Raw genomic sequence first — 26,552 nt, 5'->3', positions numbered from 1 at the left:
GCTCTCCCCTACCCTGGGGGTCTTCAAGGGGAGGTTGGATAGGCATCTAGCTGGGGTCATCTAGACCCAGCACTCTTTCCTGCCCATGCAGGGGGTCGGACTCGATGATCTATTGAGGTCCCTTCCGACCCTAACATCTGTGAATCTATGAATCTATGAAAACCCCATAAGTCTTGGCTCCTAAGCTCTGAGTGCCTCACTCCGTCGAGGCACAGGGCCGTGGAAGGAGAGAGGAGATGCAAGCCCAGAGGCAGGACCAGGCTAATAGGGTGACAGGGGAGGGGCTGCAGTTTGGGGCTTCCCATCAGCCTGTGCTGTGAAAGCTTCACCCCAGGGCAGGACTCCCAGAGTTGCCCCCTGCCCCCTACATAGAGCAGTGCCCCCCAGGCATGGCACAGTGTGAGGGGGCCAGGATGTTCCTGGGTCTGGGGCTACACGTACAGAGTCTGTACAGCAATCCCAGCATGGGGCCGTGCTGCACCACGCAGACATCCCCTGAGAGACCTCACTGCTCCTTGGGATTCGTCCCCATAACCCTGCACCTGGGGCTGCACTGCCCACGCTACGCCTCACTCCCAGCCTGCTCCTGGTGCCTGCACACACTCTCCTGGGACGCCTTTGGTGCAAGGTCTGACTGAGTCCAGGTCTACTGCAGCCAGGAGATATAAGAGGTTCAAAGGCCTTGGGAGAACGGTGAGGAAAGATTTGCTCATGGTCCATTGGTAGCTGCTGGGGTGAGAGAGCAGGCGCAGGAGTCCCCTGAGGGCCACGGCTGGACACGGCCGGCAGAGCCCTGGGGACAAGCTGCTGGGACAGACAAGGGGGCTGGCTCCCCGGCCGGCATTCGCTCGGTGCCTGCAGCGCTGCAGGGGACAGCGTCTGCGGGCTGCATTGACGGCACTCGAGCACCTCAGTCCTGACTGCGCCCCTGGGGTCGGCCTGCGCCGCCTGGCACGAGGGGTCACACTGAGATTCAGGACAACCGCACACTGGCACAGGGCTCAGCTTTCAGCCTCTGACTGAAGCAGGACTAGCACATTTCCAGTTTCAAAAAAGAGGACACCTGACAGGAAGGAGGGGGTATAATGTGATTGCAGGGGGGCAGAGATATGTCTGTGCCCTGCCCCTGCCCCTCACTCCCAAGCCACAGCCACCTCAGCCCTGCAGCTGCCTATCACTCCCAACCCACAGTCCTCTGGCACTGCCTGTGCCCTGAGCTCCTGACCCACCGTCCCCTGCCTCCCCGCCCCGGTGCCCCTCACTCCCGTCCTGCAGCCCCCTGCTCCCCGCAGCCCTGCAAGTGTCTCCTGGAGGGCACGCAGCTCCCCCTGCCCCTCCCCAGCTCCCTCCCTGCCGGAGAAGCCGGTGCCTCCCCTGCCCTGCTGCAGCCCAGTGCCGGCGGGGGGGAAACTGCGGTGCTGAGCAGAGCAAAATCCGAAATGCCAGACACTTGGTGATATTAAAAACAAAACACCCAGACAGAGATGGGAGGACCCCAAAGAGGACGTGTCTGGGAACACCCAGATGTATTGTAACCCTGGACTGAAGGGACATGGTTTGTCTTTGCTGACCTGCTGCATGAGGAGCCACTTTCCATGAGGGTCCCATGATGCCCTGAGGAAGGGGAGGTCGCTATCTCTCTTGCCTCAGGCTGGCAGAGGTTTCTGCATGCAGGGGTTGTGCTGCTGGCTCTGGTTTATTCCTGCAGTGACCACTCTGCTGCCTCCGGGCAGGGGCAGGGCAGTGGGTGCGTTAGCTGGTCTTTAGCTTGGGCTCCCAGTGTGCTAAGCATCAAGCATGGGGGAGGCCTGTTGGCCTGAAATCCATGAGGAGGGTCCCAGGGAAAGCCACTGCTGCCCCCAGCCCTTGCATTTGCTCACACAGGGCTGCCACGTGAATGCCACTTTCTCCTGCAGGTCCCTATTTCCCATGGGCGGTGGCTCTGGCCGTGATTCTGCCCCTTGTCGTTCTCCTGGGCAGTTTCTGCCTCTGGCGGCAGCACCGTGTGAAAGGTAAGTAAGAAAGGGGGGAGACTGTGTGGAGAGGTGAGCTCCTCGGAGATGGGACAGGACAGGATGGACGGGGCTCCATCCACTGCTCTGAGAGGAGCTCCAAGCACCGGGATGGACTGAAGCTGTGGGAGGTCTCTGAGCAGGCCAGACCCCACATCTGAGCCAGGAAAGGGGCCACGTGGATTCACAGCCCTGGAGCTCGGTGAAGAGCCCAAACCGAACACCGCAAGTGCAAAGTGCTGCACCTGGGGAGAAGGCATCACCAACACACCTGGAGGCTGAGGGATGACCTTCTCGGCAGCACAGCAGCAGAAAGGGATCTCGGAGTCATAGCTGACTCCAAGATGAATGTGAGCCACCGATGTGATGAAGTGATTGGTAGAGCTAACCACACTTTGTCATGCATTAGCAGGCGCATGATGAACAGGTCCAGGGAGGTGATGCTCCCCCTCTATGTGGCACTGGCCAGGCTGCGGCTGGAGTACTGCATCCAGTTCTGGGCGCCGCTCTTCAAGGGGGGTGTGGATAACCTTGAGAGGGTCCAGAGCAGAGCCACTCACATGGTTAGGAGCCTGCAGGTAAGGTCTTACAAGGAGAGATTGAGGGACCTGGATCTCTTCAGCCTATGCAAGGGAAGGCTGAGAGGTGATCTTGTGGCCATTTACAAATTCATCGGTGGGGAGGGGGGCAGCAAGAAATAGGAGATGCTCTGTTTGCCACGGCACCCCTTGGAGTAACCAGGAACAACAGCCACAAATACACAGAGCGGGTTTAGGTTGGACATCTGGAAGAAGTTCTTCACGGTTAGGGTAGCCAGAATCTGGAACGGGCTCCCAAGGGAGGTGGTGCTCTCCCCTACCTTGGGGGTCTTTAAGAGGAGACTGAACAAGCACCTAGCTCTTTCCTACATGGGTCAGGGGGTTGGACTCGATCTATCGAGGTTCCTTCGGACACTACCAACTATGAAACTATGACACTGCAGCGAGCTGTCCCACCAGATCTGTGCTGCTCAGCTGCAAACATGGATGAGGAGGGAGGATTTCTGTGCTGGGAGCCTATTAATGTGTTTTTCCTGTTGCAGGGAAACACCATTACCATGGAAGTGGTTTTCCTAGTTGCAGGAGAAAACCACTTTCTTGGCAGGAGGCAGTACCCTGACGGATGTAATGCATAGTTAGTCTCCCACTTTGTCTTCCAGTGGGAAGATCTCAGCTATACAAGGACTTTATGGAAATGGGAGACTCCTCCCTCGCTTTCTCCTGTGGCCATACAGCTGAGGGCAAGCAAAACTCAGGGACATCTGAACCCCGATCCTCTTGGTGTGGGCCTGCACGGAGGATGCCCGTCAAAGGATTTGGAAGTATCTGATGCCCCAGGCAGGGGTGGAGGAAGCTTGCTGGTAGCAAGGCTTCATGTGGTTCTTGGATGACTCATGGATTTGGAATTGATTTGGCTGATTTGATTTGGGACATGAACATTTTTCATTTAAAAAAAAAAAAAGTGTTTGTCCCAAATTCAATTCTCTCCTCAAAGCTAGGGCTGCTCGGCCGGAGATCGCCCCACAAGAACGGGCTGCACGGCATGCTGGTGTGCTAGTGTGTCTCGTGCACTGCGGGTGCTTCCTGCTGGTTTGCTCCCTGGTCTCCAGGGAGCCCGTGGGTGAGAGCAGGGTCTTAGGGTTGCCAATGGCTGTGACCTGACCCGGTGTCTCCAATTGAGGAAACACAGAAATCGCTCTCGGGACGTGCAAGGCCATTCTCACACAGGGCTGGTGCTTGGGCCCAGCTGCTCTCGCTCCAGCTGTGCTGAGCAGTGACTGTCAGGCATGACGATGCCTCCGTGTCCTGCTGGACTGTATCCCAGGGCAGGCCCCCAGGTCCATCCGCACCTCCTTCACTAAGCCCAGGCAGACATGAGCATGTGCCCGACAAAGGCCCCTCTGCCCCATCCCCTCATGGACATGTCTCTTCTACCCTGGTCCCAGGGGCAGCTACTCTCCATTGTCCTCACAATTAGGGGCAGGGACTAGCTGCAAGGCCAGGGGTTGGCCTAGGATGGACCCCACCTGGTATCCAGCCCGGGCCCATGCCTCCCGCTGCTGACCCACTTCACCTTCCTCAGTCCCATCCCAGAAGCCTCAAGGTCAGCTCAGTGGATGGACACAGAAAAGAGCAGGAAAGGGATGAGGACAAAGGGACACAAGAGTGGAAGGGCCCACGTGGGCCCCTGACTGCAGGGCCTTGTGGCCACAGGCCGTCACACAGCTGATGTTTAGCCAGAAGGGTGCACAACAAAAGCCATCCAGGCCCTGCTCTCCTGCATGCACAAAGACCTCTGACCCCGGGGACAGGTTCCCTTAGTGGGAAAAACCCACCAAGCTAGAGAGCGTACAGTCTGGCCCAGAGCAGGAGAGACAACGGCCCACCCAACACCTTGGGCACCTGCAGGGGCAAGAATGTATTGGGTAAAAGATGCCCGATGATCCCAGTAAGTGGAACCAGCCAGCCCACAGTCTTGGCCAAGCTGACCTGGGAGATAATTCCCTACTTCAGTACGAGCAGGGAACCAGCCCCCCGGGCCAGTCTCTCTCCAGTACAGCATCACCTTCAACTACCCCTGCCCTAAGGGCAGGAGTCAGAGGGGACCGGGCAGGGGGATGGCTCCTTTGGAAGAGACCTTTAGAGCAGGTCCTGGAGGGGATAGGAAAGAGTGGGGCAGTTTGCACCATGCCCTGGAGCAGGTCAGTCCGAGGCAGCAGGGACGTGGTGCGCAGGGAAGCTGATGCAAACCTGTCTGTGTTGGCCCATCCCCTTACGTGCGTGTGACAGTAGGCGCGTGTGCACAAGACACTACGTCACTGAAGCAATGAGCTAGGGGGACGTAGCTTGTCAGTACGACATAGCATCAGTGGGCACAAACCATGATGCCAACACTGTATCACCATAGTGATGAACTACGTTGCCATAGCTTGTCAAAAAAAATAACCGTGCATCTCTGGGACTGCACAGTCCTGGCAGCACTTGATTTAGTACTACATGTCCACAGTCCCAAAAGGATGACAGGAAATAGGTTGCAGCTGAAGCAACCAAGAGCTCTGTCCTGAGCTGAAGGGAGGCCACGGCATCCCTCACAGCACAGGGAGCCCCTCGCTCGCCCCAGGGCCACGGCTGCCCCTGCCCGTCCCAGGAGAACGTGTGCTGAACTCTTGTCCAAACACAGAAGAAACGTGCTTTCCTCAGTGGTCCCCGTGGCTCCGTTAAGCCAGCTCAGGTCTATGCAGGGACACTCAGGAGACAGAGCCCAAAGTGCCTGCCTGACTGTAGGAGGCCAAGTGACAGCCTGGTTTGTCCCCAGCTAAGGGCCATCCGCATTTCCACTGCAGACCCCAGCAGTGCGCTGAAGGGCTGCTCCTGGGCACACAGACCAGCTCTCACGGGAACAAGCCGGTGTCTTTACCTGCACGGTGACTATTGCAGAAGGGGTCCCTGAGCCCACAGCCCTGAGCAGCCTTTACACTCCCTGGTCCATGCCATTGCAGGAGACAGGGAGACCTGGCCCGTACGTAGCAGGATCCCTCCTCACATGGGATCCCCTGGGCTCTGGCCCTTCCGCGGCCTGCAGTGGGGCGAGGGGCAGGACTCTACCCTGGAGCGCACGGCCAGCCTTAACTCTGCCCTGCCCGGACCCCAGGAGCTAGTCCCACAGCCTGGATCAATGTAGGATTGGGGCTGCAGTTCTGAACCAAGGGAGCCTTGTTGTTAAATATGCTTTAGAGGTTCCCCCTCCTCAGGGAATCACAGCAGGGCAGAGATCGGGATGTTCAGGGACTGTGTCTGCATTTCCAGCCTGCAGCAGCTTCTTTTCAGTTTCCCCTGAGCTTTCCTTGGTGTGTAACTCTGGGAGGGGGCCCATTACACCCCCCTTGCAGTGTGTTTCCCCCATAAGTTGCTGACAGCTCCTTTCACCCCATCTGGAGGGGCAAAGGGTTTCAGAGATTTCATACACTTTCGGACTGGAAGGGACCTCGAAGATCATCAAATCCACCCCCTGCCCCGGAGCAAGAGGTCAGCTGGGTTCAAAGGATCCCAGCAAAATAAGCATCCAAACGTTTCTTGAATGAGTCCAGAGTAGGCGCCTGCACCGCTTCTGGAGGGAGTCTATTCCAGGTCTTGGTGGCTCAGACAGTAAAGACATTTTTTCTTATGTCCAGCCTAAAACATCTTGGAGGAGTTTATGACCGTTAGTCCTTGTTTTTCTTTGGGGAGCTCTGGTGAACAGATGTTCCCCCACATCCTGATGCAAACCCCTCATGTACTTATAAGCTGCCACCACGTCCCCCCAAGCCTGCGCTTCTCCAGGCTGAAAAGTCCCCTGGCTCTCAGCCTCTCTTCATAAGGCCTGTTCTCCTGCCCTCTGATCATGTGCACGGCTCTCCTCTGGACTCTCTCAAGTGTCTCAACGTCCTTCTTGAATTGTGAAGCCCAGAACTGGATGCAGTACTCCAGCTGCAGCCTCACCAAGGCCGAGTGCAGTGGGTTTGGGGACCCAGGTGTGCTGTGGCCAAGGGGACAGTGAGGGACAGCCCCTGCATGTATAGGTACAGTGGAAAGGCCATTGCTTGGTGCTCTTCATCACTGTGTCCAGTCTCCATCCGTGTAACACGTCTCTCCTGCTGTTTGTTTCAGAGAGGCGCCGTGCAGACAAAGGTAACTTTTCTTCATGGATTTCCCTACGGAGGGAAGGGGGAGGTCTCATGCTGTGCAGCTGGTGTCCCAGCAGGCCTTCAGGGCTCTCCTTGGAGAAGCTGTGTGTGATGTGTGCTGAGGAGCTCCCCAAGAAAGCTCATCCCCAGCACCCCCAGCCTGCTGCTCTGTCCCCCCCCCACCCCTGTGCAGTGCTGCGTGGGAGCCCCAGGGGCAGGGCTTGTCTCTCCAGGAGCCAGGGGCTAAGGGGCAGGATGCATATGGGGGGAAGGCACAGATTAGAGGGGCTGGATTAGTTGTAGCAGGAGAGAAGGAGGGTGGTGAGAAATTGGGCTGTCAGGATTTAGGGGAGGCTACACCAGCAGAGTTACAGAGAGTTGGCAACCATGGTACTGACTCGTGTCTTTATTTTCTCTCCTCCCCTTTCCTTCCTGGGACCCTTGGCAGAGCTGGGTAAGTTGTGGTTTTGGTTTTTGCAGTGTCTTGTCCACTGACATGTGTCCTGTGGGGTTTGTGCCTGGTTGTGTGACCTCTGGTTTCTGGTTATTTCAGGACTTGCCCAAGCCCGACAATATGCAGGTAAGTGGAGCCAATGCTTCCTCAGAGACTCCTGGTCTTGTCTCCCCAGGGACCTTTGCTTTCTGCTCTGCCCTGACACCCCTCGCAAGCACTACCAGGTGGAGTCACGATGTCCCTGCCTGTGTGCTCAGGAGACAGGACGCTCCCCAGAGAATTTGCTCTGGAGAAATGCTGGGGCCAACCGATTTCAGTGGGGCTGCCCTGGACAGGGCTCTTCAGCCTCCTGCTAATGAGGGGTCGAGCTGCTCCCTGCTGTCACCGAGTGTGGAGGAATCGCCCCTCCAGTCCCCCCTGCTGTGACCAGGCAGGGCTCCTCCCCCACCATGTTTCATATACCACGGAGCTGGGACCTGGGCTGCAGACATGCCTGACCCAGGAGGACCTGCTCTCTTTGTCTCAAGTGTCCCTGCCACTGCAGGCCATGTGACTGGCCATCTCACCTGGCAAGGGCTGATGTCATTGGGAAACACCGGCCCGCAGCCAATGGGGCTGCTGGTGGTGGGATTTTAGTGATGAGGTCACAACAGGTGTATACAAGGGGCCGCATGAGGAAGGGGAAGGGGACATATTTTGGGACCATGGAGCAGGCACGCGGGTTGTGCAGCTCTTTCAGACTCCAGATCCATGTGCGAGCAGCTTACCAGAAACGTGCCCAGGAACGGTGTTCTTGGAGCGTGGCACAAGGCTACCAGGCTGCTTCTGTTTGCTCAGACGTGCTCTTTGGATACTTCGCTGGCTTGTCCCCCTCCCTGAGCCTCCCCTCCCCACCCAATAAAGCTATCCGCTATAGCAAGCTTTATGGTACATGGTTGAGATGGAAGGGACCTGCTAAGGTGGGCTCGGCTTTTTACTCCCCCCCTGCCCAGGAGGTGACAGGGGAGTGCTTCAGGCCTATAGAAGCGCCCCAGATCCCCAAGGACTACAGGGCCTGTGTATCCCGGGTGGCACAGGGCCCAGACAGAGACCTGAGTCCGGGTGGTGGCAGCATTTCCCCAGGCTTGTGGGTGTGCTGCGGAAAGGGGACGGCCAGGCGTAGGCACCCCAGGGACACACCTGGAGCTTGGTAGTTGGTCGAGTGCAGTGAGGCAGGTGGCTCAGCACAGGAACACCCCCACTGGCCCGCCACACCATCCATGGGCCTCACCACTCCCCCCTCTCTGCTGCTGCAGTGGCAGGTAGTGGGCAGAGGGCCAGGACAGCTGCTTATTGTTAGGGTCACTGGGGTGAGGAACCAGGCTCCAAACCTCGTCCACCAGAAGTGTGAGATCTCCGCCAAGGGAGAGAGGAGCTGCACCCCATCCGGGCCTTTAGTGCCCAGGCAGCAGGGGAGATGGACACGAAGGGAGTGTGGAAGTCAGTGGGATTGGAGAGCTGCAGGGTGAGGGGTGAGGAAGGGGCAAGAGCAGAGCATGGAGGGTGGGGGAAGGGAACTTGGCCTGGGTGATGAGATAGAAAACGACTGATCTGTGGTGCTGGGGTCAGGAGAGAGAAGCCTGGTAGGAAAGTCATGTTGCTTTGGGGGCTATAGGGCTGAGAGGATGGAGCCACAGTCTGCAGGTGCTAGGCAAGCTCTGGCCCCGGGGCTTGGCTGCAGGCTGGGGAAGGAGGGAGGGAAGGAGGAGATGCTGCAGTCAGGGGCCCTGACAGGCAGGAGCATCAGCTCAGCCCTGCTCCCCTCCCTCCTGGCTGCCTGGGAGGGGCAGCAGAGCCCCCCGAGCCCCCATGGGCCCTGCTCTGCAGGCTGCTCAGTGGACTGGTCTCAGGGGGCTCCTGGCTGCAAGGTGCTGTTCCCAACCATGGCTCCCAGCACAGCCTGAGCACCCACATCCCAGTGCTGCAACAGCGACAGGGCAGGAGCCAGCCTGTGCGGCAGGGAGGGCGGCAGTGGGCTGTCCGGCTGAGGGGTTGCTGGCTGAGGGCTTCTTCTCCCAGCCACGCAGCCAGCACGTCTCTCCCTCCCTGCTGCTTCCTCCTGGTGTCCTTCGCTCTCTTTCCCTGACACCCACGTCCTCTCCCAGTTGCAGCCCAGTCTGTGCCCAGCTGCTCCTTTTGCCTTTAGTGCCCAGGGAAACCCCTCTCCTTCTCCCGCGGCAGCTCTTGCTCAGGCCGTGTGTGTTTCCTGGGCTTTGGACGGTGGCTTCTGTTACTCCAGGTTCCTCCCTCCAGGAAGGGGCTCCACTACTTCTTCCCTGAGGCAGCAGGGAGGGCAGAAAGCAGCCTTCAGCCAAGCCTGGGGTTGCCCAGAGAGCACAGACACACCAGTGCAAGCACCAGCCCCTCCAGGCAGCAAGAGATGCCGACCCAGATGTCTGGGTCCCTGCACCTGTTCTGTGCCCAGGGGGGTGCAAACCAGCAGTCAGTGCAGGCCTGACCCGCACAGAGCTGAAGCCAAGCAGCCACTTTCACTTGGGGCTGGTACACACGTGCCTGGGTCTGGGAGGGTCAGTCCCATAGATCTTAAATGGCTTTGATAGCCCAGGTCAGCTCTGTTGTGTGTGTGACCCCTGGGGCTGTCATGGGTGGAAGAGACTCTCCAGGGAAACCTAGCATGCCTCCCTCCTTACACGGATGCACACGCCCAGCCATGCAGAGCTGTCACCATCCCTTGTGGGTCAGATGAGCCCGGAGCCAGAGTGACCGTGGGGAGGGACTGCGCTGGGCCACTCTGTGCCCAGATCGGGGAGTGAGAGCTCGAGCCCGAGCTCTGCGTGGATCCCTCAGCCCTGCTCTGGTCCTGGCTCTGGCAGGTTGTTGAGTGAGCAGGGGATGGAGAGCACACACGTTCCCTGGGGTTGTGGGCCAGTCCCTGCAAGAACTGTATATGTGTGTGTGTGGGGGGGGTCTGCCCATGCATGCAGGGGTCTGTGCATTTGGGGACAGACAAATCACTCTGGGAAGAGAGGTTCAGCTGGAGCCACCTTTGTTTTTTTGCCTGGTTTTGGGTGAGAGCAGGGGCCAATTTCCTCCTGCTGTGACATTTCCAATGCAAATGTCACAGCAGATTCAGGGAACAGAGCAGAGGGGATAATTTTTTGAAGTGCTCTGAACAGATCCCCGCTCCCAAGCTGCTCATCCTCCCCATCCTGCCCTTCCATAAGTGCTGGGGGTCCCCTGTTGTTGCCTTGGCCTATCCATGTCCTATCAGAAGCCATTGGAGTTTGTGCTCCTAAGTGTTTCCAAGTGTTTCCCCAGAGCAAGTGTAACTCAGATGTGTTTCAAAACTGCCATCTCTGTGCAGCATCTGGCACAATGGAGGCTGGCCTACAGCAGCTGGGCCCCACGGGCATGGGGTTATCCAGTACTCCGGGGACAGAAGGCCCCAGACCCAGCAGTGCCCCAGGGCTGGTCTGCACAGGGCGTCCTTGGCCCAGTGCAGGATCTGCAGCGTGGACCCCAGAGCAGATGCACAACAGGGGTGAGCTGGGACTTGTGCCTGGTGCAGCTGAGCCCAGAGGGAGGGACAGTCCCTGGGGAAATGCCTCTCCTCACTCAATGGCCCCAGACTCATGAGCAATGGGCCCTGTTCTGCGGTGCTTAGTGCCCCTGTCAGTGCTCCCCCTGCCCTTCCCTCCCCTCCCCACCCCGTGCGCCCAGCCCCATGCACGGCCCTGCCCTGGGCTGGGCTCTGGGGCGGCGCTGGCTGTGGGGTGCCCTGGCTGCAGTCCTGTGCCCACAGGGCTGGGGCATGGGGGTCCCCGCTGGGGCAGAGCAGCCCAGCCTGGGGTGGCAGGGGCAGCACCCACCTGCTGTCGGCAGCACACCCAGTGACCCCGGCCCAGAGCACAGAGACCCCCGGGCCCTGTCTTCTTCTCACCCTTGCCAGCCCCTTCCCCCGGGCAGGCTGCTCTGGGCCCCTCTGCTCCCTGCTGTCTCCCAGCCCGTCCCCCCTGTCCCTCCAGTCTACCTGCCTGCCCCCCTCGCCCCCTTCCCAACAGCGCCTGTGACACCAGCTCATGGGGAAGGCGCTGCCCCTCTTGCCCCATCACCCCCGAGCTGTGCTAGTGGGGCCAGGCAGCCAAGCCTGGGGTGGGGGAGGGGCAGGACAGGGACCTGCTGGTATGACATAATCTCATGCCCCTTCCCCACCTGGGGCCTACCCTGCACCCACCTCATGGCCCCCGCCCCTCTCTCCTCCCCCCTGTGGGTGCACCACCCGGCCCCCTAGCCCCCACTCTGCCCCAGGGATGAAGAGGTCTGGTGGGAACATCCCTCTCTGCCCCGGGGCCATTTCCTGTTCTCCCCATTTCCCCTTGGGGCGATGGTGATTTCCCAGCAGGGACTGACCCACGATTCCTGGGATGCGGTGAATTCTCTGTGATTCTGGGGACCCTCCTGCCCCGACCCTGACCCGTGACTCTCTCCCCAGTGGACGTGACTCTGGACCCAGACACGGCTCATCCCAACCTCGTCCTGTCTGAGGATCGGAAATGTGTACAGCACAGAGACACCCGACAGGATCTGCCCGACACCCCGGAGAGATTTGATCGTTGTCCCTGTGTCCTGGGCTTGGAGGGGTTCACAGGCGGGAGGCGTTACTGGGAGGTGGGGGTGGGAGACAAGACAGAGTGGTACGTGGGCGTGTGCAGGGAGTCTGTGCGCAGGAAGGGGGATGTCACACTGTCACCTGGCCGTGGATACTGGGTCGTGTGGCTGGAAGATGGAGGACACAAGCCCTGCACCTCCCCCTGGACCTCTCTCCCCGTGCATGTGCGGCCCAGGCGAGTGGGGGTTTTCCTGGACTACGAGGGGGGCGAGGTCTCATTTTACAACGTGACCGACAGGTCCCATCTCTTCACTTTCACTGACACCTTCTCCGGGACCCTGCGCCCTTTCTTCAGTCCTGGTCTCAATGCTGGGGGCACCAATGCAGCTCCCCTGACCCTGTGCTCAGTCCTAGCCCAGCCCTGAGGGAATCCCGGTCCCTGCCATGACCCGCGGGGGGCACAGACTGTCCCCTCCCCGCGCCCCGACTGCCACCCCTCGGTGTCCCCGGGGTGGGGGGCAGGCTGACGGGTCAGGGCTGGGGTCTCCAACACAGGAGCTGCTCCAGCCTGGACCCTGGTGCTGCCCAGGCCCAGGTGTCATCTCCCAATCCCCAAATGCAGGGGCGATGCTTAGGGGCTGCACACAGGTGCACGTGCACCCCCTGAGCATTGCAGTGCACTCCCTGCAAAAAGGTGCCGCTGACACTGTTAGCAGTAATTGCAGGCAGTCCATGATCAGCCCTGGCCGCCACCGGTGCTGCTGGCTGTGCCTGTGGGTCTTCACTGATCCCTGGTCAGCACTCGCCACCACCCCCACCCCCGCCCCCGCCCCGCCATCAACAGCTCCGACAGCTTCTTTGGGAGCTCCCCACTGACCACCGCTGGGGTGCAGCAGCCACCGATGGAGCCGTGCTCTCCCCAGCCACTGGGGGCACGTGCCATTCATGCCCACACGCATAGCCCCCCCCTGGAAGGGACTGTCTCTGAACTCTCATCCTTCACTAACATCACTACAGTCACTCTGGGGTTTTTATTTTGTTAATTTGTTTGCCTCTCTCAGCACTGTTTCCCTTCCCCCCTGACCCCATCCTCTCCCCTCCTCTTCTCTCCCCTCCCTCTATTCCCTTTTATATTTAAAATAAATACCTTTGCATTGTACACCTGCTGTCTGCACATCATTTCTTACCCTCTGATGAGTGAGCACTTGCTCCCGAAAGCTGATGCATCTGGGATTCAGTAAGTCTGGTGGTGCTCAAGCTTTCTGGTTCTGGCGTGTGAGTCCAGAGTCACACACCACGGGCCTCATGTGGGTTGATTGGCACAAGTGTCCCAACACACGTCACATTGTGCCTGAGTGCCCGGGGTACAGGGTGCCTGGGGGTGGGGAGCAGCAGGGAGGGGAGATCAGCATCATTAGCGCTGCTCCTGGCAGTGTAGCCACTAGTATTTTTTCACCTCCTGCCCCTGGGTTTGGTGCCCAGGGCACGTGTCCCAGTCTCCTATTTCACTCTGCTACTGTCTACGGCTCCCGACATCTCCAAAATAATCGCCATCACCAAATCACTGGACCTGTGGGGTTGCATGACTTGGCTCTGCAGGCAAGATCTGGCCCATGGGCCAGGGATTGAGCGCTCCTGAGTCTATAAGGTGCATCTCTATCCTGCTTCTGTCGGACTTCACGCTATCAGAGCTAGCTGCCTCTCTCACTACACAACAATAGTTCTCCAATATTTTTAGAGCCAAGATCCCCACTCATTAGACTCAAGGCACCCTCAGAAAATGCCTGCTCTTCCTTTTCACTTGCTTTGCTACTGAAAAATAATATAGCAGTTCTTCTGGTGCAAAGAACTCAGAAAGGCCACAATGGATCAGCCAGTTGCTGCCCCAGGGATTGAGGGGGAGAAAGAAACAGCTCCACATCCTTTTCCCTGTGAAGCACCACGGCCAGAGGGACCCAGACACGTGCCTTGTCAGCAGGGCCCCACTCAGTGTCACCCCGTCCTCAAAGAGGGGATCAAGGGTTGTGTCTGCTCTTGCTCTGTTTCTCATTTGAGAATCACTGGGGGATACTGGGAGGCATGGGGGTAACGGGGGACCCTAGGCAGGTACTGTGACCCACTGGATGATAATGGTAGGCACTGGGGGAGCACTGGAGCTAATGGGAGATCCTGGGAGGGTATTGAGACAACTGGGTTCTCTGGGCATCGGGCTGTCCAGGTGCCCAGTTCCTCTGTGACAGCCCTTCTCCCCCCAGGATGCAGCCGTCCCACTGTGCACTGCTGTCCATGGTGGTAGCTGGCCCAGTGCCCCCCAGCCCCTTGGCCCTGGCAATGGACCCCATGGCAATGCTGGTGCCGGGGACTGAGCTGGGTCTGCGGCTGTCCCAGAGCCAGGAGAGCTGTGACCCCTGAAACATGGTCCTGTTCCCCAGTGCCAGGGCCCTGCCTTGGACCCTGCAGCCTGTGGCCCACAAGCACAGTCCTGCCCCAGTCCTGGGTTTGGCCCCTGTGGGAGGTGCCTCCAGGACCCGGGATGGCAGGTGGAGGCAGAATAGGGCAGGGCACAGCCTGGGTCTGCAGCAGGGATGCACGTGGCCAGGAGCGAGGCAGGGCCCAGACCTGCTCCTGCCTGGCCCAGCCCTGGGGGTGCAGAGGGGCACCTGGGTGGGCATCCTGTGGGGAAGGGGAGGGTGTGTGTCTCCCAGTATCCCCAGTGCCTCCCAGTATTCTGGCAGACCACTCTAGAGCAGCAATGTGTAGAGACAGAGGCTGGCAGGGTGCTCAGCACGGGACTCACCGAGGGCAGGAGCCGAGGTCTGGGCCCCACACGTGGAAGTGCAGTGGAAATGAGCTACAGCAGAGCGATGCAGCGACACCCTGGTGACAGCCGGCCCAGCACGAGACTTGGACGCTGCGCAGGCTGTTCGGAGGCACTGCGGGATGCTTCGAGACATGGGGTGGGGGGCAATGGTAATAGGGGAACCTAGCAGGACACTGGGACATACTGGGAGTGTGGCAGAAATGCCACCGTCTGTGTCTCTCTCCAGAAACCTGTCCTGGTCAGCTTGGGACACTGGGGTCGAATCTCTAAGGGAGGGGGATTTTCCTCCCTGCCTACCTAACAAAAGCCTGGTGCCGAGGGTGCGGTCCCTCTGGTCACCTGCGCGGGGGAGGGAAAAGCCCCTGCTCCTCTGACCAGGTGACCAGTGATGCTTTCTATATTGGTTTGCTAGTTGCCAGCACTGCTGGCGTCTACTGGACTGGGCTGCTGCGGTCAGACAGGCGATACAAGGGCCTGGGCCCAGAAGAAGGAGGAGAAGCCGTTTTTCCAGCATGGCCCAAGCATCAGGACACCGGGAGAGAGTCTGATCCATCTGAAACGCTCTCTCTGGAAATCTCCGAGCCAGATCTCTTCCGTCTTCTGGATGATACGTGTGAGTGTTTGTAGGAGCGAGTCTGCCATCCCCCCGTCTTGCTCAGCGCTCCCCTGCCTCGAGTGAGAAGAAGGGAAATGAAAGGATGCTCTTCCCTGAGGAGTGGGGTAAGATAAGGCAGACCACCCAGTTAGTTGTTTCCAACGGTGGAAGTCTTTATTTTACTCAGAGACAAAAGTATCTCCTTGCTAATCGTCTCATTAGCTGGCGGCGGCGGGTCGGCCGGCGAGGCAATGACTGGTTAAACTGGCGGCGGCGGACTGGCCGCGTGCATCAGGTCTGGGTTGCCCCTGCCCTGCAGCCTGGCCCGGAGGTGAGCGTCTCCCCCCTTGTCCCGTCTCCCGGCACAGACTCGCCGTGTGCGTCGCTGCGCGCTGGTGCGCCGCCGACAGCCGTGCCTCCGCGCTCCGCGCTTCCCGCGCCCGGGGGCAACCTCTGCCACCGCTCCCCGATCCTGTGTGCTGCGGGGCGATTAGCCCTTCCCGGTCCCGGGGCGCGGGCCTGCACCCGGGACTGCGTTTTGCCTAGTTTCACCCTTGGTAACCTCGGCTAAAGTCCCCTGTTACCCCTAGACCTGCTCGTGGTGCACCTGCCCATGCAAGAAAGAGTGCGGTTAGCCTTGGTTATGACCTCATCACATGGCGACTCGTGTTCATTTTGGCATGAGGCAGGACTCCGAGGTCTCTTTCCAGGGCTGTGGTGCTCAGAGTGGGCAGGACTTGGGTCCCAACCTGCAACGAGCAGCACCCACATCCCAGCCCTTCCCCTGGCCGCCTGCAGCCAAGCTGCTCTCATTTCATATGCCAGCTGTTTGCAACCCCACAGCAAGGATCTCTGCTCTGGCAAGATAAGGCCTGGGCGAGGGTGAAATAAGTGCAGGTTTATGGGCTAAATCAAGGTTGAAATGAAGGTGTTTGAAAGGTGTGAATGGGCTGGAGCTCCATGTTTTTTGCTGTTCCCGCTCCTCCTCCCTGGGTCCCTCCGGAGGCAGCGCAGGCTCCACCTGGATCCGTTAAACTGGAAACGAGACACAGGAGACGTAGCAGCCGGAGGGACGGCAGCAGTGGGCAGACACTGACCTGGCACTCAGCTCCACCCGGGGTCACTCCCTGCACCGAGGGGAGGAGATGCCCCCTCCAACACACCGCCCACTGCGGGGTCCCCTGCGCTGCTTCCGGCAGTAGGGCTGTGCGAGTCGGCAGTGATCCGATCCAGCTTCGGATCCGGCCACTTAGGATGGCAGTGATCCAGTCTGGAGCTCCAGACCGGGTTTCCGCCTCGATCCGGCTGAAGTGGCTCCGAAGCTTCAGAGCCGCGATCTGGCCACAGGGTATAATGGGAAATCAATGGAAGATCTATAACTTGGTTGTGTTTTTTCAATTTGGATGAAATTGGTAGGGATGGTAGCCTCTGTGGAGAGCACTAAGTGTGCCATGTTTTAAGACGATTGGTGTAGGGGCTTGGGGGAACTGCACCCCAAATTCTTGAAAGCCAAACGCATGTCACAGCTGTGTGTTACAACATGGGGGGACAAAACTGCAGGGGTGGTGGCTCGTACTGAGGCCACAAAGCCTGCCAGCTGTGTGTGTCCTAGACCAGGCCTGAGTGCGTGCTGGGCCAGCTGTGTGTGTCTCGTGGGGGGACTCTGTCGTTTGGGGCCCTGCACCCCAAGCTGCTGACAGGCAAAACTCGTGATGTGGGTGGGTGACACTGTGTGTGTGTTAAGGTGTGCCCTTCCTGGTGCTGGGGCCTCTGCACAACACGGCAGTGTGCCCCACTGAGGCCTCCTCCTCCCCTACAGCCTCACGCCCGGTCCTCCGCTCTACCTGACAGCAGGTACAATAACTCAGCTGGCTCAACGCCAGTAGCATCAGCATCGGCATCAAAGGTACCCACACAGAAGTGTCACAGAGCCTGTCGTTTCATACAGGAATTGACAGCGAGAAATAAAGATGTTGTGTTGTGTTGTGTTGTGTTGTGTTGGACATATGATGTTATTCATGGTGTGTAACAGCTTATCTTGTGTTTTTATGTCTATACATGAATTATGAAAAAAAATGAGTACTTAAAAAAATGTATCTTTGGACGCTTTAGTGTTGCAAACCCCTTCGTCAGGCTGAGGAAGTACCTGCAGCTGGTCGTGGGTGGAAGGAAAAATAAGAAAGCCAGCGTCTGGCCTGGCCCACAATGCAGGCGAGAAAGCCAGTCAGTGAAAATGGAAATGGAGGTGTCGGGGGGGAGGGACAGGCTGGGTGGGGGTCGGGGGGAAAGGGGGTGTAGGAGCACAGGTAAAAGTGCAGAGCTGCCTGGGCTGTCAGGTGTCCGGCCGGGCGCAGCGTGCCAGACTCCACTGTGTGCACTGAGTCCAGGAGTTTCTGTACCGACTGCCCAGGAGGCTGACGAAGTGCAGTCCATAGGTCCAGCTCTGAAAGGTGGTTTGTACAGTCAAACACGCACCTGACCTCATCACCAGAACTGAAGCCACCTTCCTACAGCTCAAAACACAAAACCTGCCAACTCTGTCCTGTACCCCACAACCTGCCCACCAGAATCTAGCAAAGACAACAGACCCCGACTCCCCGTGGGGCACACTCCTCGCCAGAACAACACTCTGCCTCCAGTTTCTCAGGCCTGACCCTGACAGGAACAAATTACAATGCAAACCACTTTGCAGAGCTGGGCCTATGAACTGATGCCGGGTGTATGATCCAGGCAGCAGCCACACTCATCCTGCGCTGCCAACTCAGTCACTTCGCCCTGCGCCAGGCTGGGGGCAGGTCCCACCTGGCAGGAGCCACATCTGGTGCCTGCCCGTGGGGCAGCAGCCGCAGCAGTGGGAGTGGCACGGGAGCAGAGCAGGGCGCGGAGCGGTGGCACCGACTGGAGCAGCCCCCGCTGGCTGCAGCCTTTGCCCAGATGTGGCTGCACCTCATGGCTCAGCCCGCACTGCACCCCCTGCCTCGGACCTGCTTACACGAGTGGGCCCTGAGGGGCCTGGAGCTGGGACTTGGTCCCAAGTCGGTCACACAGGGACAGGTACCACTGCTGGTGGAACCGCCCTTCAGCTCCGGCGTCTGCACCTTGGAGAACAGCCCCCGCCACGTCTTCTTTTAGGTGGCGTTGGGCAGCAGTGTGGGGCCCATGGGCTCAGCTCCGGCCTGCTCCCGACCAATGCTGGGGAGGTGGGGAGGGGGCAGACCCGGGGCTGAGCCGGGGAACTGGATGCTCCCTCCCATCGGCTGGTGCTGGGCTGCAGCACCGGGCTGCAGGGGATGTCCAGGGGGCTGCCTGTTTTCAGTCTCTTCGCTTTGGGGGCATGGACTCAAGTTCCTCCGTCCGGTGACCGCGGTGCCTTGATTTGAAGTGAGCGCAGGACAGGAGTGGGTGGAGGGGACCTGCTCCTGTCGGCAGCCCCGCGGCAGCACTGACAAGTCCTTTGCTGCACGGCGGGGTTTAATTTGAGACCTTGCAGTGATCTCTGCCCGTGTCCACACAACAGGGTCTCCCTGGGGTTTCTCATTTATCCTGGGAAATGAAGACTGCTCTGTGGTTGAGGTGGGGAGGAGGGGAGGAGGCAGTACTTCTCCTTTGCCGAGGTGTAACCTTATTTTCTGTATAAAAGGACTTTTGTGGTATTTTATGCCTGACTCCAGTGAAAAATCCCTCCATGGGGAGTGGTACAGAGTCAACACCCTTTCTGTAATAATCCCCAGAGTTTTGCTGAAGACAAAAAAAAAAGAAAGAAAGCAAAGGGAGGCAAGGGGGCTAGAAAATAGAAAAGGACAGTGATGCAAAGGAGAGGTCATTCAGGATGGAAAGAGCTGCGTTGTGGAGACACTGCATTTTGAAATGAAATGTAGATTTAATGTCCAGGGTGCTGCATCCAGCTTTGAACTTCCCTCTCATTCTCTCCTCCCCTTCTCTTTCTGCCAAATGTATTTCTCAACGGACAACAAACCTTTTTTGTGAAGACTGAAATAAAATTAAGGTATTAAATATGTGGGGTTTCTCTTTCTTGGACCTTTCATTTTCCCTGCTGGACAAGGCATGGGGTGAAGGTTGCACTTTTGGTCTTCTGTTTTTAATTGGTAGCATGCTCTTTGTGCTGTTGAAATAATCTAGAGGAGTGAATCTCAGCCAGGGTGAGTGGGCACTCTGGGGTGCCATCAGATTTTTTTTAATGGTGCCACACAATATTAGTGCTGCTAGTTGTGTATCCATCTCCATATGAATCATAAAGAAAATGCAGAAGTTTCAGAAAGGAATCAATAACGTAAATAAATTGCAGATTTACTCGGCCATGAAATATCTGTTGGTTTGGTTTTTTCTTTAAATTCAAAGAATAATAGAAAGTTGCAACAGAAGAGCAGGCTTGTCAAAGATTAGCTCAGTTTGCTAACATACACAGTGTATTCACTTGCATTGGCTGGGAATTGAACCCAGGTCTCCTACATGGCAAGCAGGAATTCTACCATTGAACCACCAATGCTTGAGGTAGTGAAACTGATGAAACCCCAGGAAAGAAAAGGTGATGGTGACTCTTCCCTCCATTCCAGTTCACTCCAAGGAGAAACAAGCCAGAGGTTTTGGGAGCTCTTCAATGCCATGGCCCAAAGCTGATCAATAAGCCCTGGCCAGAACTGAAAGAAACAGCCTGCATTGGAAAAGAGGGGAAATGTCACCATGGGGAAGTGATTGAGCCACCTTTGGTGTGTTTGTTTCTTTGTCTTCCTTGCACAAGGACCCCAAATCCCTTTTTGAGCTCCTGCTTTCCATGCAACTCCCTCCTTTGCTGGGCTGGGTGCTGGGGGGATCCTGATCTGCAGTGATTAAAATCATCCAAGAATGTGGGAGCCCAAGAGAGGCTGGATGGACATAGCAGACGCCCGCATGTGTGGTGTCTGTGCTACAGACTGGGCATTTGGCTGTTCCTTTCCCTTTTTCTGGATTGATTTTTGCAGTCATCCTTCACTGGCTCCAGGGCAAGAGCGGGGACATTTAAAAAAAAAAATCCCCATGTTCCAAACCAAATCAGCCAAATCAACTCCAAATCCGTGAGTCTGTGCAGAACCATAAGTGGCCTGACTACCGGCAAACATCCTCCAGCCCCATCTGGGACTTCAGATGTCCCCAGCTCCTTTGAGGGGCATCCTACATGCAGGGGTTTGGATGCCCCCGAGTTTTGCTTGCCCTCAGCCATATGGCCACAGAAGCAAGCTTGGGAGGAGTCTCCCATGTCCATAAAGTGACATAAAGCCAAGATCTCCCCACTCCAGCAGCTACATTGGAGATGAATTATGCATTACCTTTGTGGGTACTACCCCAGTGCCAGGAAAGCGGTTGTCCCCCGGTGCGACTAGGAAAACTGCTTCGGTGGTCATGATGTTTCCCCTGCCAGGTAAGCAAAGGACTACACTCAATCTGATTTAATATATAAAGTTAAATATATTCATCCTCCATCATAAACCTTTTATCCTCCATCATAAACCTTTCATCACAGAAGAAGAACTGCGCACGTGTTACAAAAAACACACCCATTCCCCCGGGCTCCACACACCCACCCGCTACCATAGTCCCTTGGTCCAAAGAAACCCTTTAGGGTTTAAAATCTCAGTTCATTCCTTGTCCTTTTTGCTGTCGATGTTGCTGTCACTCCCACTGCTGCTGATCCTGTCGCCGACCTCCTCGCTGTCATCGGGTCCGGTTATGTCTCTGTCCTCTTCATTCTCACTGTCCAGTTCCCCTCCCGTTGGGCTCTGGAGCAGCCTGTGCCAAGCATCTCTCTTCCACGTGGAGTTGACTGTCTCTTCTCCGTCCTCTCCTGCTGATTTCTGGTAGTGGGATTGGAGCTCACTCAGAAATGTGTTTGCACTTCATCTGATGATCGTGGAGTTAAAAGGAGAGAAAGCCCAGAGCAGAACAGCTTTCATGGGGAGTTTGCCTCCTCTCGGCATCTCCCCTCAGTCAGGGACAGGAGAGCACGAGTCCCCAGCTCCACGGGCCCAGGGCTTTGTTCTGTATTTGCTAGGACACACTTGTCACACAATCAGTGCTACATGCTCATGCACACATGGCATACCAATGTCACAGAAATACACGTATATCACCTGTGGGCCAGATCCAGGCCGTAGGCTGTATTTTCCCCACCCATGCAAACATGGGGGAGGGCAAAGGAGAGGGAAGTTCAATGAGAGAGCCAAGCCAAACACCTCCGGACTGGCAGAAGCATTGGAGGTGCAATAAGCACACGCTGCAGGCTGTGCTGAGATCTGAACTCAAATCACTGGATTTGAAGCCCAGATTCATAGATTCATAGATGTTAGAGTCGGAAGGGACCTCAATAGATCATCGAGTCCGACCCCCTGCATAGGCAGGAAAGAGTGCTGGGTCTAGATGACCCCAACTAGATGCATATCCAACCTCCTCTTGAAGACCCCCAGGGTAGGGGCGAGCACCACCTCCCTTGGGAGCCCGTTCCAGACCTTGGCCACTCGAACTGTGAAGAAGTTCTTCCTAATGTCCCGTCTAAATCTGCTCTCTGCTAGCTTGTGGCCATTATTTCTTGTAACCCCCGGGGGCGCCTTGGTGAATAAATACTCACCAATTCCTTTCTGTGCCCCCGTGATGAACTTATAGACAGCCACAAGGTTGCCTCTCAACCTTCTCTTGCAGAGGCTGAAAAGGTCCAGTTTCTCTAGTCTCTCCTCATATGGCTTGGTCTGCAAGCCCTTAACCACATGAGTGGCCCTTCTCTGGACCCTCTCCAGGTTATCCGCATCCCTCCTGAAGTGCGGTGCCCAGAATTGCACGCAGTACTCCAACTGCGGTCTGACCAGCGCCCGATAGAGGGGAAGTATCACCTCCCTGGACCTATTCGTCATGCATCTGCTGATGCACGATAAAGTGCCATTGGCTTTTCTGATGGCTTCATCACACTGCCGACTCATGTTCATCTTGGAGTCCACTAGGACACTGAGATCCCTTTCCACTTCCGTGCCGCCCAGCAGGTCATTCCCTAGGCTGTAGGTGTGCTGGACATTTTTCCTCCCTAGGTGCAGCACTTTGCATTTCTCCTTGTTGAACTGCATCCTGTTGTTTTCTGCCCACTTGTCCAACCTGTCCAGGTCTGCCTGCAGCTGTTCCCTGCCCTCCGACGTGTCCACTTCTCCCCATAGCTTTGTGTCATCTGCAAACTTGGATAGAGTACACTTCACTCCCTCGTCCAAGTCGCTGATGAAGACATTGAAGAGTATCGGTCCAAGGACCGAGCCCTGCGAGACCCCACTGCCCACCCCCTTCCAGGTCGAAACTGACCCATCCACCACGACTCTTTGGGTGCAACCTTCCAGCCAATTCGGCACCCACCGGCCTGTGCAGTCATCCAAGTCACAGCCTCTTAACTTGTTCACCAGTATGGGGTGGGATACCGTATTGAAGGCCTTCCTGAAGTCTAAGTATACGACATCCACCCCTCCTCCTGTGTCCAGGCGTTTCGTAACCTGGTCATAAAAAGAGACTAGATTGGTCAGGCACGATGTGCCTGCCACGAACCTGTGCTGATTTCCCCTCAGCATTATTTGTCCTGCCGGGCTCTCGCAAATATGAGCCTTGATAATTTTTTCAAAGATTTTGCCAAGGATGGAGGTGAGACTGACTGTCCTATAGTTGCCCGGGTCCTCCTTCCTCCCCTTTTTGAAAATGGAGACCACATTGGCCCTTTTCCAGTCCTCCGGGACTTGGCCCACGTGCCACGAGCGTTCAAATATTCCCGCCAGTGGCCCTGCAATGATGTCGGCCAGTGCCTTCAGCACCCTCGGATGGAGCCCATCCGGGCCTGCCGACTTAAAGGCATCCAGTTCTTCCAAGTGACTCTGCACCACCCCAGGGGTTGGCCATTACTGCATAGGGGGCTGCCCCAGGCCTGCGTGGAAAAGGCTTGGCAGCCAGAAGCCACCCGCCCAGGGCAGCCTGTCCCCAGGATCCTGAGTGTCTGTGGGGAAGAGCTCCTCAAGCTGGTGGGGCAGCCTGACTCAAATCCACTTCTCGAACTGGGCAAGGCTTCGGAAAGAGGTCCTCTAGCCAGCCATGTGTAGCACCCCAAAACTCACAAGTCATTTGGTGCAATAAAGTGTGTTTCATGTTACAGAGCATCTCGCTTGGTTGTAAAGCATGATCATGTTTTCTGTGCGATTGTTGTATATCATGACTCCTACAGGACTGGAGCGGACCACCTCCCAACCCCCTCCGACCGTTGCCACCAGATTCCTCCACACAACCTGTCACACCAGTTTACGGACTCTCCCCACATCCTGGACCCCCTGGGAATGGATGGGTCTGCATTAGCAGCCTTCAGTGAGGCTGCGTCTTGACTGGGGCCTTGTGATGAGGTCAGAAAAATGATTTAAGGCTCAGGCCAGGTGGGCTGGGGGGCTCTCTCTGGTTGTCCCTAGGGTCCCTGGGGCAAAGTGGGCTCCCCAACTAGCCACAGTGCTAGCTGCTCTACTTGCCTTTGGGCACGCCACCCACCTGACTCACCTGCCATGGCTTCTTCTTAAGTAATTACTATGCTAATCAGGCAGGAGGCTGCCCCTTCTTGCCCCGATTCAGGGGGCGCTATCTGCATCTCCGACCCTCCCCTACACTGCAGCCCGAGGCCGTGGCCCTGGTCGAGGGGTCTCAGCTGGGGCAGGCAGAGGAGAGAAGCTCCAGGGGAAAATGATTAACCTGATCAATCATCAATGCTGCTGTCCTCATCTCCATGTGTCTGGGGGATGTGCCCCCCGCCCCAAGGTCCCAGCTCCCTGTAACATGCTTGTCTTGCCCCAGGGCACCGTGCATGTGAAGCTTGAGCAGGTGGCCCTGGAGAAGCTGGCACCTGCTGGGGTTTTGGGAACCTCTTGACTCCTGGCTGGAGCAGCCACAGCCCCATCCTGTAGCTGTGTCCCTGGAGGAGGCAGGGCAAGGTGAAACCCCAGACCTTCAGGACGTGTCACCGCCTGTGCCCAAAAGGAGCCCTGCCACAGCAGGAGTCAGGTAATGTGCACATGCAGGGGAGGGCCTGGGTCTGGGTGCCTGAGCGGCGGTCCTGCGTTTGTGGTAAGAGGCTTAAATCTCTGTCCCTTCCCATCTCTAGCATGGGAGGAACCAAGTCTGTGGAGCTGCAGGGATGGGGTGGGAGAGGGCTCTGCGCTGGCAGCAGTCAGGGGAGAGCCCTGCATGCTTCTCGTTGCACGTGTGCAGCACCCGGCACAAAGATCCTGTGTCTCGGCTGGGCCTTGTCGCGCTGACAGGTAACAGTCAGTGATCCTGTTCCAGCCACTCCTCTCTCGTGTGCTCATGGCCCTCTGCTCAGGATCGCACCAGTACAGGCGCTGGGGAAATGGGCTTCCCTGGGGGTGCTTTTAGCTGTTCTCATGCAGTGAACTCCAGGCCTCTGCCCTGCTGACACTTCCCTTGACACAGAGACCTGGGTCTGCTCCATGATAACTCCTTGGGCTTGTGCGCCAGACAAGGCCCTTGTCCAGGAGCAGGAGCGTGGCGGTGGGTCTGCCCTTCCAGCAGCACGAGGCCCTGTGCAGCAGTGGAAGACTTTCTTGGGCCAGAGTGTTTTGGTGGGGACCAGTGCCCCAACAGAGCAGCTTCTCCTCTTGTCCCGGCATCCCGCTGGAAGCCACTCACACGCCTGGAAGCAGATTCGCCCTGTATTTCCCACGCCCTGCCTTAAATCACAGCTCCTGGCACGGCACCTGCCTCCCTTGTCTGCCTCCCACTGCGGTTCTGGCCTGTTCATCAGTGAGAAACTCTCTTTTGCCAGAGCATTGATGCAGGAATCAGTGCTGCAGCACATCCACTCTTCCTCTTCTCCCCACATCACCCTGGAGACCCTTCTTTTGTTTCCCTCCCCTTTAAACTGTGGGTGCTGACTCTAGAGTCCTGTGCGCGTCCCCCAAGGAGCTACTCTGCACTTGCTCCGTGGTGCGTGGTTCAGTGCTCAGCCCTCGGAGCAGAGAGGAGTCACGGGCTCATCTCCACCTTCATGGCCGGGGAGGTCTAGTAGGAAGTGGTGAGAGACTTTGCCTCTTCCTTCTCCCTCCTCTCTGAGGCCTGTGGCTGCCCCAAGCAGATAGGAGTCTGGCAGAAGAGCAGGGGTTTCCTGTGCCAGCAGCACCGGGTCCAGCTGTGGCTCCTCTACCCCAGGCACCAGGTGCAGGGGCCCTGAGCAAGGCTGAGCTGCAGCCTCCCAAGGAAGGGCCTGTGAACCTGGAGCTGCAGAGCACCTCCCCAGGGAGACTGGGGGAGAGGGGTCCCTGGCACCTGGGCCAAGTGCAGAAGGTGCAGAGCAGGTCTCCGAAGCAGGAGAGCATGGGGGGAGCAGGGCACCAGGTGCAGATGGGTGTGGGAGGGCAGCTGGGGAGAGTCCAGACCTGCAGGGAAGAGCTGGGCGACCTGAGAGACCTGAAGAGCTACAAGGGGAAGCTTCACTGGCAGCAGAGGCACATTCACACTCAGCAGGAGAGGAGGGACTCTGGGGAAAGCAGGAGCTGGCTTCCTCGTGCAAGTAGCCAGGAGTGCCAGCACTGGAAGGTCTGGTCAGAGTTGGTGGAGCCAGAGCTCCCTGCCTCTGGAAGCGCTGCCTTGGCTGCCTCTGGGGGGGGGGGAAAGGGGGAATTTGGGGGTGGCTGCAGCTAGCTGTTCTGCTAACATAAGTGCAGCCGGTGGTCGGGGCACGACCGGTGCGCGCGGGGCGGGGTGCAGCGCGCGGGGCGGGGAGAGGAGAGGAGAGGAGAGGAGAGGAGCTCCCCGGGGCTGGCGGCGCTTTGCAGAAGACCCCGGGGGGGCGGGGCTGCAGGAGCCGCGTGCTCGGTCCCACTCTCTGCGCTGTGCCCCCATTGGCTGAGGTTTGTACAGGGGCGGGGCTTCTTTTTCTTGCTTTCGATGTCAGTGAGGTGTCACCGGACTAGCGGCGCCGCTCCCCCGGGCCGGGCTCTGCCGCGATCCAGCCGGGCACACGCGTGCCTGCCGCAGCCCCGGGCCGTGCCCTGCCCCGCCCCGCCCCGCCCCGCCCCGCGCTGCCTCCTCCCTGCCGGCCCGGCCCGGCCCTGGCGCGGTGCGGTGCGGTGCGGCCCGTCCCGCAGGGCCCAGCCCGGCGCGGGGCAGCGCTGGGGCGTGCCGTGCCCGAGGGCCGCGGGCTGCCGGGCGCTCAGCTGGGGGCAGCGCGCGCTGCTCTGGGGCTGCTCCCAGCGCTGGAGCAGCCTCGGGCCCCGCTCCGCCTCCGCCACCGCCACCGCCGCGGGGTCTGCCGGCCCCACCCGGCCCGTGCGCGGGCCCCGGGGCAGTCACC

At 58.1% G+C, this 26,552-nt stretch overlaps 1 protein-coding gene, 1 long non-coding RNA gene and 1 other non-coding gene across 3 annotated transcripts; 2 read left to right on the top strand and 1 right to left on the bottom strand.

Moving 5' to 3' along the window:
- Positions 1–458: 458 nt before the first annotated feature.
- LOC132248850 (uncharacterized) lies at positions 459–7,269 on the top strand. The gene is made up of 3 exons (XR_009460305.1): positions 459–693; positions 1,917–2,012; positions 6,698–7,269. It is a non-coding gene; the product is annotated as an uncharacterized LOC132248850 (long non-coding RNA).
- A 4,372-nt stretch (positions 7,270–11,641) lies between these two features.
- LOC132249515 (E3 ubiquitin-protein ligase TRIM39-like) lies at positions 11,642–12,568 on the top strand (the record flags this gene model as incomplete). The annotated part of the gene is made up of 1 exon (XM_059724809.1): positions 11,642–12,568. A coding segment is annotated over one exon (561 nt), but the record flags the coding sequence as incomplete, so codon positions are not given.
- A 7,061-nt stretch (positions 12,569–19,629) lies between these two features.
- Positions 19,630–19,700, bottom strand: TRNAG-GCC (transfer RNA glycine (anticodon GCC)). Its single transcript has one exon. It is a non-coding gene; the product is annotated as a tRNA-Gly (tRNA).
- Between the last annotated feature and the right edge of the window lie 6,852 nt (positions 19,701–26,552).

This window comes from Alligator mississippiensis, chromosome 1 (assembly GCF_030867095.1).
Source record: "Alligator mississippiensis isolate rAllMis1 chromosome 1, rAllMis1, whole genome shotgun sequence".
NCBI classification, from domain to species: Eukaryota; Metazoa; Chordata; order Crocodylia; family Alligatoridae; genus Alligator; species Alligator mississippiensis.
This window is presented reverse-complemented; position numbering and strand designations above follow the sequence as displayed.